This window comes from Scyliorhinus canicula, chromosome 17 (assembly GCF_902713615.1).
Source record: "Scyliorhinus canicula chromosome 17, sScyCan1.1, whole genome shotgun sequence".
NCBI lineage: Eukaryota > Metazoa > Chordata > Chondrichthyes > Carcharhiniformes > Scyliorhinidae > Scyliorhinus > Scyliorhinus canicula.
The window spans coordinates 64,431,374-64,443,575 of record NC_052162.1 but is presented as its reverse complement, the minus strand read 5'-3'; the positions used below and the strand labels follow the sequence as shown (position 1 = coordinate 64,443,575).

The following is a 12,202-nucleotide window of genomic DNA, read 5'->3' as shown; positions in this document are numbered from 1 at the left end:
CACCCAGAAATCAGAGGTGAGAACGTAGCATCCCAAACGGAGAATCCTTTCCTTTACCATACACACCTTCTGAACACACATCCAGATTAAGTATTCACATCTTACCACAACTTGGTAATAAAAATAATCATGCCTGCAATTAGGTAATTGGGGAGCTCCCAACCCAAATTGTGCTAAGAATAAACTAAGGAGGCTCAATGTGTCCATACAGATGCAAATAAAATGGTGCTCATAGGTAATTGAGAATATGAGCTAGGAAGTGGAGCAGTTGGGCAACAAATCAAGTGCGTGGGGTCGGGCAGAAGTGATTTATTGGACTTTGTTTCAGAGGAGAGGCAGAAGACCAGGAATTAAAGCAATAGCACAAACCAATGCCAGAAAGACTAGGTGATCAACAAGCAGGAATTGGAAGTGGGAGAGAGAAACTTGTTCACTAGAATAAAAAGAGTAGCAACTAAGGCAAAAATAGATGACTTAAAATTAAAATGGTGAAGGGGGGAGAGGGGGGGGAATCTTACCTGTCGTTGGTTGATTAGGGAAAATAAACAACAATCTAAAATAATTGATATTTATAAGTGCAAGACACAAAAAAGTTCAGTATGCATAACAAAACATGGGCGGAATCAATTGTCTGGATCCAATTGGTTCACCCCAACATAACAATCCCACAGGCCACTAATGTGGGGATCAAACTGGCCTATGATGTTGGCTGATTAGCAAGGCCAATAAGCAATGCTTCAGGACTCCATCTGCTCCAATCATACATGTCTAATCACAAAACTGAATGGCGGACAAATCGTACTTTGTGAAAACATAACCTCAAAACACAGTCGTAAAATAATCACTTTTAAACTTAGCTTTTGTTTAAAATTGTGACAGTTACCTCTGCCACAAGGCACCCGAGGATGTACAAGGATTGCCCCCACATATGGGGTAACTTGCCCATTGGCGTCCTATTGACAGTATGGGGATTTTCGCACTCTTCATCAATCTGGAAAACAGAATGAATGATGCAACAGTTACTAATTTTGCAGCATTCGCTAACTTCATAGAAATTGCAGAGTTGGTACAGCTTTGTAAAGAAAATGTTAATCCCAAAAATATCATTCAAACAAAGTCAGATTAAAATAGAAATAGAAAGACGAGAATCCAGTGACCTGGCAACCATTGGCTACATTGTTAGAAAGTCCATTGGAATCAAGCAATAATAGTTCATTAATAACTTGCTTTCAAAGTCCAAGATATGTCAGATACATGAAACACATGGGACCTCATCTTCTCTAAAAGAATTCTCACAGTTGATTTGTTGCCCAACTGCTCCCCTCTCTGGTTAATGTTCTCAATTACCTGTATTTGCTTCTGTATGGAAGCATCGAGAGCATCGGACATTTCATTTGCAGAAAATATTGCAGTCAATTAGGAGTCCCGAAAAGGTAAGTCAAAAGTAGTTCATTTCCAATCACATTTAGGAAATACAGCAAACTAAGCAACACTCCAAATCCCAGCCAGGACCATCCTGAGATGCTGAGATCTCTACTGTTGGGCCTTCGTCCCTCAGCAGAGGCACTGTTATTCCACAAGCCCCATGGGAAGATCAATTGGGAAATCCCCAGTATAACAGAAAGAATAAGGAGGGAAGACTGTAAAATATATGAAATTGTCAAAAATATAAAATTTATTTTTTTTACAGGTAAGAATGTATTATAGGCAGCTTCTGCTCAAAGTAATAAAAATGTGGATGAGAATAAGCATGGAAAGTGAGAGTAACAGCGAGATAAGAAATTTGTAGTTTCATATCCCCGAGTTCGCCGCAAAGAGAAAAGGTATGGAAGTGCCACACACTGGATCCTTATAAACCCCATGAGAGGTGACACTTCACGAGCAGGATGTATTCTCTGATACATGAGTGTGAGGTGATGCATTTTGGCAGATCAAATCAGGGCAGGACCTACTCAAGTTAATGGTAGGGAGTTGGGGAGAGTTACTGAACAAAGAGATCTAGGGGTACAGGTTCATAGCTCCTTGAAGGTGGAATCGCAGGTGGACAGGGTGGTGAAGAAGGCATTCAGCATGCTAGGTTTTATTGGTCAGAATATTGAATACAGGAGTTGGGACGTCTTGTTGAAGTTTTACAAGACATAGGTAAGACCACACATGGAACACGGTGTTCAACTCTGGTTACCCTATTATAGGAAGGATATTGTTAAACTAGAAAGAGTGCAGAAGAGATAATAAGAGTACGCTAACTTGATGGTCTGAGTTATAAGGAGAGGCTGGGACTTTTTCCCTGGAGCGTAGGAGGCTTAGGGGTGAGCTTATAGAGTTCTACAAAATAATGAGGAGCATAGATAAGGTAGATAGTCAACATCTTTTCACAAAGATTAGAGGAGTCTAGAACTAGAGGGAATAGGTTTAAGGGGAGAGATATAAAAGAGACCAGAGGGAAAATTATTTCACACAGAGGGTGATGAGCATCTGGAACGGGCTGCCAGATGCAGTGGTAGAGGCGGGTACAACTTTTTCCTTTAAAAAGCAGTCAGACAGTTACATGGGCAAAGTAGGTATAGAGGGATATGGGCCAAATGCAGGCAAATGGGACTAGCTTAGTGATAGAAACTGGGCGGCATGGACAAGCTGGGCCGAAAGGTCTGTTTCCATGCTGTAAACATCAATGACTCTGTGATGCAGAACAGATAGCTTCCATTATAAAATTGTACGCACATACAATAGACAATAAACATAGGCCCAGATTTTGCAATAAAGCAATGGCAGTCGCTGCTGGCCTTTAAGAAAGCTGCCCAATAGGATCTCTCAATCCCTGGATGTGGACTGCCCTTTTCAAGATGCCAATTTTAATCAGCCACCAAGGAAGGGTATGTCCAGATGTCCAACAACAGTAACGTCAGCATGTAGGGTAAGTAGACAATCACATTGAAGTATTATCACATACAGCAAACCAGGAAGAAATGTGTGTTGATTATCCTTTCTAATCATTTTATAAAGGTGCAACAAAGATTGGGACATGCACATTAGAAGCTGATATGAAGGAGTTAAAGATCAGCTTCACTCAAACAAATAAAGTTCCAGCTTTCTATGCCTTAAATTCTAATCTCTGGGAACCTGTAGAAGTTTTTAGAACGTGCACATACAAACTCATATGGTCACAAGTAGCATGTACAGTAACAAAAAAATGTTTCTGCAAATACAAAACATTTTTGATACAACACGCATCAAAAATATTCAATGTAATATTGCATATGAGAATTGCTTGCGATTTGATTTTTTGGGCTGACAAACTAATAGTATATTGGTTGCTAGGACTCTAAATCAGGATGAGATAGCTAGCTGTGTGGATTTTACTTAGACTATTAAGAGTTTGTTGAAAGGAGGCATTCCATTGATTGGCCAAGGCACAGAGATAATACTGTTCTATTCAGCTACAGAGGCGTGCCAAATTAATGTGCCTCTCAGATGTTTATTGGCCACTGCCAGAGAAACAGTTTGTTGGAACACAAGAATTCCTCTGCAGTACAGACTAAATAGTTGAGAAAGACACAACTGCAGTGTTCCAAAGTCACCATTAACAGCAGGATTCAATTACAGCATGAGAAGAAAAAGGTCATTACAGATAGATGAGTCAATAAAAGCATGCGATAATTAGACAAAACAAATGTCTAATACATTATGCGAGAGATTGGATGGGTGTTTCGACACTGCATTTCCAACACCTAGTTAATGTCTTTTTCAGGGGCTTGGCACCTCGTCACAAGGAAAGAACGTACATTAGATGGCTACTCTGGCAAACAGCATTGTGACAGTAGGCAAATAATTAGTGACAAACATACTTTTACAGTTACTTGGTCAGAAAAATATTCTTATGTTTCCCAATTTGGATGGAATTTAATTTAGAAAAATTGATTAAACTAGATTGGCAAGAGAATAGGGCAGCACAGTAGCATAGTGGTTAGCACTATGGCTTCACATCGCCAGGGTTCCAAGTTCGATTTCCGGCTTGGGTCACTGTCTGTGCGTTCTCCCAGTGTCTGCATGGGTTTCCTCCGGTTTCCTCCTACAAGTCCTGAAAGACATGCTATTAGGTGATTTGGACATTCTGAATTCTCCCTCTGCGTACCCGAACAGGCGCTGGAATGTGGAGACTCGTGGCTTTTAATAGTAACTTCATTGCAATGTTAATGATCAAGATTATTATTATTATAGAATGGGAACCTGACAGGGAGCTCAAATTCAAAGGAAGCAAAACTGGTAAAAAGCAAAATCAGACAAAGTATGGGTAGGCAGCAAATAGGATCAGAATAGAGAATAATGTTAAAAAAGCAGAATTAAAAGCACTATCTGAATGCGCGTAGCATTTGCAAAAAGGTTGATGATTTGAATGGACAAATCGAGGTAAATGGTACGACTTAATTACCATTACAGAGATGTGGCTGCGCCGTGACCAAGATTGGGAACCGAATATCCAAGGATATTTGGAATTTAGGAAGGGTAGGCAAAAATGAAAAGGGGATGGGGTAGTACTCTTAATAGGGAACAAGGTCAGTACATTAGTAAGAGAGGATCTTAGACCGAAGGGTCAAGATGTGGAATCAGTTTGGGTGGAGGTAAGAAATTGTACGGTGCAGCAAACATTGGTGAGAGTTGTTTATAGGGCAGGAAACTAGTCCTAATGTTGGGCACGGTATAAATCAGGAAATTATAAATGTATGCTCCGTGAGTAATAGAGTAATAATGGTCATCTTCGGGCAGCATGTGGTGCAGTGGTTAGCACTGGGACTTGCGGTGCTGAGGACCTGGGCTCGAATCCCAGCCCTGGATCACTGTCCATGTGGAGTTTGCACATTCTCCCCATGTCTGCATGGGTTTCACTCCCACAACCCAAAGATGTGCAGGTTAGGTGGACTGGCCACACTAAATTGCCCATTAATTGGAGAAAATATAATTGGGTATTCTAAATTTATTAAACAAAAATAATGGTCATTTTCAATTTACACAGACTGGGTTAACTGAATCTCCACGAAAGCTCTGGAGGAGAAATTCCTGGACTGTGTACGAGATGGATTTCTGGAACAGTACTTTGAGGAGCCAACTTTTTGGGGATTTAGTGTGTGTAATGAGAAAGGGCGAATTAATAACCTTGCAGTAAAGGAGTCTTTGAGAAATAGTGACCATTATAATGATAGAATTTTGCATTAAATTTGAATGTGATATAGTTCATTCTGAAACTAGGGTCTTCAGTCTGAAGAAAGGAAATTACAAAAGGTAAGAAGGGCAAGCTGGCTATAGTAGATTGGGAAAATACATTTTTAAAAATTGATGGTAATCAGGAAATGGTGCGTATTTAAAAAAATACTAAACAGTCTAAAAAAGATATACATTCACCTAAGAATCAAACACCCAAAGCAAAGGTAAGTGAACCATAGATAACAAAAGAAGTTAAAGATTGCCTGAGATCAAAGGAAGTTTATAAGGATGCCAGATAAAGGATGCAATGCAACAGCTGAGTTGCACTCGAGCACTTGTGCAACATGGCCGGTGGATCCCAGGAGAGACCTTCTGAGGGCTTCCAGACGGCCTTTACACCTCACAGGATATACCCAAGTCCCACGAGGTGCAAAATAAGAATCCCGCCAAAAGGGGCATGGCCAAACCTACTTAGGCAAGCTTACATGAGATTTACCGGCCTCCCCAGCGAGGCCGTAGCTGGGTGCCATTCAGTACTTGTCTACACAAACATGGTACCAGGCTGACGGCACCTGGAGGGTTTCCCGGGTCATCTGGGTGGCCAGGGATAGTGCAGGGTGGCACCCTGGTCCTCTACCATGCAGACAGCTTGCCACTGCCAAAGTGCCCAGGCAGCACTGCCAAGCTGGCAGGAGCGCTGCCAGGGGGCCAGAGTGGCAGTGCCAAGGCCCAAGGAGGGCCATACACATGAAAGGAGGAGGGGGTGGGGGGTGGGGGGTGCAGGGCAGGTATGACATTGTGACCGCTGTGACGTTGAGGCGGGGGGGGGGGGGGTATTGATGGATGGGGGACAGTGCGAGATGGGGGACCTGTAAGGGGGCATGGGGTGGCCTGAAGAGGGAGGGGCCCAGGAACATCCTCACTCGAGTGGGACGTGGGGTAATGCCCATGTGGGTGTGGGTAGGGGGATCAGGGCAAAACAGTGGCCTGGTCTCAGATTTCAGCTCCCCAATGCAGAAAAATAATTCTGTGGGCTAAACCGGAGAGAAACTCCACAGGGTCCAAAAAAGTGACTAAGTGCCGTCAGATAGCAGTGGGGAACTCACCGGCAGAAAACTCTCTGCAAAACACACCACAAGTGAACAGAAATGTTTCCATTAAATTTTGCTCAAAGTAATAAACCTGAGGACTGAGAGAATTAGAACCCAGCAAAATTAGACCCAAAAACTGATAAAGAGAGAGAAAAAAAGAATATGAATGCAAACTAGCGAGCAACATAAAAGTAGACTGTAAAAGCTTCTTTTGGGATGTGAAAAGGAAAGGATTAGTTAGGACAAATTTGAGTCCATTACAGGAGGGTAATTCATATTGGAGAGCAGGGAAATGGCAGAGAAACTAAACAGTTACTTTGCATTTGTCTTCACAAAAGAAGATTCAGAAAATCTCCCAGCAATATGGTGGCAGTGGTCAGCGCTGCTGCCCATGGTGCCGAGGACTCGGGTTCAATCTGTCTGTGTGAAGTTTGCACATTTTCCCCGTGTCTGCGTGGGTTTCACCCCCACAACCCAAAAGATGTGCTGGTTAGGTGCCCCTTAATTGGAAAACAAATAATTGGGTACTCTAAATTTATTTTAAAAATCAAACAGAAAGGAAATACCACGGATAAACAGATAATTCTCAGGACGGCAGGATGTTATTACCACAAGAATCCATGCTAGACCCACAGTGGTTCACAATTTATATAGATGATTTGGGTGTGGGAGCCATTGCAATATCTCCAAATTTGCTGATGACAGCAAACTGGGTGGGAACGCAAGTTGTAAGGAGGATGCAAAGAGGCTTCAAGAGGATTTGGGCAGGCCACGTGAATGGGCTGGAACATGGCAGATGGAATATAATGTGAATAAGCGTGAAGGTATTTAGCTTTGGTAGAAAAAGCAGAACCGCAGAACATTTTTTAAATGGTGAGAGGTCGGGAAGTGCAGGTGCCCTTGTTCATGAGTCACTAAAAGTTAGCATGCAGGTACAGCAAGTAATTAGAAAGGAATATGGCATGCTGGCCTCCGTCACAGTTATTTTGAGTACAGGAGTAACGGTGTCTTGCTACAATTGGATAGAGCCTTGGTGAGACTGCAAGTGGAGCATTGTGTGCAGTTTTGGCTCCCTTAACTAAGGAGGGATAGACTTGCAATAGAGGTGGTGCAATGGAGGTTCACCAGACTAATCCCTGGGATGGTGGGATTGTCTTTTTTAAAACAATTATTGGCATTTTCCATATTTATGAACAATTGTATATATATATTTCTCTTAACTGCGTTAATTTATTTTATTGTACACAAATAAATTAATTAACTTTGTATACATTTAGGGCAGCACGGTGGCACAGTGGGTTAGCCCTGTTGCCTCACGACGCCGAGGTCCCAGGTTCGATCCCGGCTTTGGGTCACTGTCCGTGTGGAGTTTGCACAGTCTGCCCGTGACTGCGTGGGTTACGCCCCCACAACCCAAAGATGCGCAGGGTAGGTGGATTGGCCACGTTACAATTGCCCCTTAATTGGAAAAATGAACTGGGCACTCTAAATTTTTTTATTTTTAAAAAACGTTATATACATTTTGCCGCCTTTTGGCTCGGTCTATGGTCCCATTTACCAGCCCTCCCCCCCCCCCCCAACCATTTACCCCCGCCCCCCTCCCTTGCATACTCCCCCCTCCTCCCATCTCGTCAACTCGGCTGTGTTTGCTTGTGTGTGTGTGTGACACACACCCCTTCCCAGTGGGATTGTCTTATGACGAGAGGTTGAGGAGATAGGTTCTGCATTCCCTAAAATTTTGAAGAATGAAAGGTGACCTCATGGAAACTTACAATTTTTAGCAGGCATGACAGGACAGATGTAGATAAGATGTTTCCCTAACTGGTGAGTCTAAAACCAGGGAACATAATGTCAGGATAAGAGCTAGGCCGTTTAAGACTGAAATGAGGAGGAATTCCTTCACTGAGACGAGTGAATCTTTGGTCTTCTCTATCCCAGTAAGCTTTGGAATCTCGACCATTGAACATGTTCAAAACAGTGAACAAAAGATTACCAGCGGCTAATTACATGAAGGGACATGAAGATGACGCAGGAAAATGATGTTCAGGTAGATGATCAGCCATGACCCAACAGGATGGTGGAGCAGGCTCAAGAGGCTGAATGGCCAACTCCTGTTGCTATTTTCTTATTAGCTGTCCTGTACCCATTAGGAGGTATTTTAAAATTACCTTATCAGCTGGAACACTATAAAGTTCAGGTATTAAACGAATTCCACCCTCCTGCTTGACAAGAATTCCATCCAGGGCTTCCCTGTACTCTTCAACCTTTAATAAGAAAACACAAAGAACGAGTGCAGTTCTTTTTCAAGTCATGAATGTTCACTGATTGTGAGATAAATACTTGCAAAAATTGTTTGACTGATCGACATTTATTTTTACATCTATGGCCCTTTTTTCTTGACCGTCAACTATGGAAAATTCTGTTTTTATCTACAGTGTTTTATCTGCAGTGCCATTTACAATGTTAATATTGCACTATCACTCTGTAATCATTCATCTGGAATCATCAGATCACAGAATAACAAAAAAGGTGGAAAACTGAATTTCCAAGTCTTCATTTTATTTGTATTTTCACACACAAGGCAGAATGATGGTGAATCTATGTTGTACCTGCTCAAAAGTTCCTCGAACCATGGGCCCCAATATTACACACAGCACTCTAATGGCGGTCTAACCACACTTCCGTCGGCTCATCGTTTGCTATAGGATTTTATATTCTGTAGATTTTTTGAAGTCCAGAATTTAATTCCTTTTATTTTTCAATCTCATCTCACTGAGCTGCTTCTTTTGCTGTCTTATGAACAAGTGTTCCCAAATCGGTCTGATCAATAGCACGAAGCCTATTTCCATTCATGGTATAATTCTTGTATTTTAAGCTTCCTTCTCAACGTTCACTACACCCACAATTTCCATTTGCCCAACCCACTTAATTGCTTCTGCCTCACCAATAATTACAATTGAAGTAACTTCCCCACCCCACCAACATGTCACACTTTAATTTTCTGTAATTAATAATACAATAATCCACTTCTTCATGAAAGAACATTGGGAAACACGACGCGAGATCAACTATTGGTTCTAAACACAAATAGGAAATCAAGTTCAAATATATTAATGCAGTTTAATTTAGGTTCATGAATTTGCACAAGCATACAACAAAGTTGCGGGTGTGCTAATTATACAATACAAGTACTGGCAGCTATTTTCGGTCAATTTTTTAATTTTTGAAAATTTACTGCATCCAATCTCTTCAACATAAAATCTTATAATAATACTTTAACAGTGTGCCTTTATGTTTTCTAATCTATCCAAGACAAAATAATATCAACTATTCTGGGACAAACATCTGTTATAGCAAGAAAGCCTGTAATATTGGCAACCATGCAACTATTGTTGAATGGGTTGCTTCATAAAGATTTGTAAGATATATCGCGAGGTAGATAAAGAACTTGCATTTACATAGCACCATTTGGGGCAGGATGGTGGCGCAGTGGTTAGCACTGCTGCCTCACAGCGCCGAGGACCCGGGTTCAATACCGGCCCCGGGTCATTGTCCCTGCGGAGTTTGCACATTCTCCCCGTGTCAGAGTGGGTCTCACCACTACAACCAAAAAGATGTGCAGGGTAGGTGGATTGGCCACGGTAAAGTGCCCCTTAACTGGGATAAGGAGAGAATTGGGTACTCTAAATTTACAAATAAATAAATATACATAGCACCATTCATGGCCCTAGGATGTTTTAAAACATTTTCACATCCAATGAAGTTCTCTTGAAGAATAATCACTGTTGTAACATCACATGCGACAAACAGCGATGAGATAATCAGTTGTGGAGGAGAAGATTAAGTGAGATGTTTGAGGGATAAATTTTAGCTAGGATACTTATTCAAATAACATTATAGGATATATTCTATTCACCTGTGACGGTAGATGGGACCTCAGTTTAACACCTTGTTTGAAAGACAAGCACCTTCAACAAGCGGCACGGTGGCACACTCGTTAGCACTGCTGCCTCACAGCACCAGGGAACGGTTTCAATTCCAACGTTGGGTGACTGTGAGGAGTTTGCCTGTGTGGAGTTTGCGCATTCTCCCCATGTCTACATGGGTTTATTCCGAGTGCTCTGGTTTCCTCCCAGTCCACAGATGGGCAGGTTAGGTGGACTGACCACTCTAAATTGTCCATTAGTGTCCAACGGTTAGGTGGGGTTGTGGGCTACAGGGATAGGGCAGAGGAGTGGGCCGAGGTAAGATGCTCTTTCCGAGAGTCAGTGTAGACTCAATGGGCCAAATTGCCTCCTTCTGCACTCCAGTGATTCTATGATTCCATGAATAAAACAAAACCTCAATTCAGCAATGCACTTTAAATCTCTGGAATGGATCTTGAACCCACCATCCTTTGACTCAGGGGTGAGAGCGCTACCTCAGAATTAAGACAGACATCTTCGGGGCAACAAGATGTCCCAATTGGAAAATACTTTTACGGCCTCACAGGAGCTGACAAATCATCCAGTTATAATGGAAATAAACATAAAGACAATTTACATTCTGCACCTAAAATGTATTATCCAAGAGTACATCATATTTTGATTTACACATTTTAAGTTAATTTACATCACATTTTATTTTACCTGCTGCATATTCTTATTGAACAGGCCATCAAGTATCATGTATGTCCAGAACAAAGGCCATTCACATTCTAGGTTTTCAAAAAACTTCAGTTCTGCGGGTTCATAATAAAGCCTGCCAGGATCCTAAAAACAAATCAAGGTGAATTCTTTTAGCTAAGGTAGTGAATCAAAATAATTCTACCCAAAAAGTGATGAGACACAATGAGTGGACAAAGATGTTATATCAAAAAGTGGTAGCCAGTTGCTTTTCAAGGTACCCTTGGGCAGAAAATCCCCTGCAATGCATCAGATTGGTAAATTGGAAGTTCATATCAGTGACTCCATCAATGAGAATCTCCTGATCCCAGTTGAACAATCGAGGGAGGGTGCTGGTTGGGAATTAGTTGTTCCTACAGGAGGACAATTTAGTCTTGGGCCATTTATGCATACCTCCTATAGCCTAAAAGGAGCATTGTAAATGAGTTTGGGATACTGGCACACCTGGGAAACAACCCATGACATGCAAGAATGTATCAATCTATTTATATTAAAAATCTTGTATCAAAGTGCACATCCCACTTTTAGATTTGTAACGGAAACTTCCCATGTAAACTTGTCACATAATTTCTTCATCCACCATTGGTGAAGCTCCTACATTCTCAGTTGATACAGCTGAAGCATGCATGTCTAAACAACTCTGATCACTGTATATTTTCTAATTTAATCATAAAAATAACATTAAAAATTGAATGATCAGAAAAATAAGGAGAAAATTACAAATCCAAAATGATGACTGAACAACAGTCATCTACGCTGCGCTAATTATTCTATGCCTGCTATGGTAATGTTCCATTACAATTAAAAACTCCATTGTAAATGTAATTTTTTTATGACACAAACTTCTAATGTGTATGGCTCGATATTTATTTTGCACTTCGTAAAATTTATAAAATACGAGACAATCAAAACATTTTACTTCCTGGTTTGTTGCCCGTGAGAATTCTTCAATGCCATTGGTTGCTTTCCCTGCACGATGACATCAATGTTGCTGGATGCCTGAAAATCCCCTTGACTTGGCAATAGATTCAAACTAATGCCAGGAAAGGGAAAATACACAATACAGAGATCGCTGGATCTTTGTGGGTAGGTTTCTTTTAGGTTGGTGTGCCATCATTTCCCTGCTGACCACTAAATTCTGATCAATCTTTTGTATTTTTGTGAACATGAAATCATGCTAATTGTAATGTGTCTGGGAATGCATTCTTGCTGGTTCTGTGTCACATCACCAGTTTGATTATATGAGTG

The 12,202-nt window shown here is 41.4% G+C and overlaps 1 protein-coding gene across 5 annotated transcripts in view; it reads right to left on the bottom strand.

Moving 5' to 3' along the window:
• Positions 1 to 12,202, bottom strand: part of LOC119951454 (phosphorylase b kinase regulatory subunit alpha, skeletal muscle isoform-like) — a 132,597-nt gene that overhangs the window by 89,207 nt on the left and 31,188 nt on the right. For all 5 annotated transcript variants that reach the window (XM_038774655.1, XM_038774656.1, XM_038774659.1 and 2 more), the window contains exons 10-12: positions 10,919 to 11,041; positions 8,459 to 8,554; positions 884 to 991 (exon numbers count right to left, since the gene is read on the bottom strand). In XM_038774655.1, coding sequence (XP_038630583.1) covers positions 884 to 991; positions 8,459 to 8,554; positions 10,919 to 11,041 — 327 coding nt within the window. The remainder of the gene's footprint in view (positions 1 to 883; positions 992 to 8,458; positions 8,555 to 10,918; positions 11,042 to 12,202) is intronic.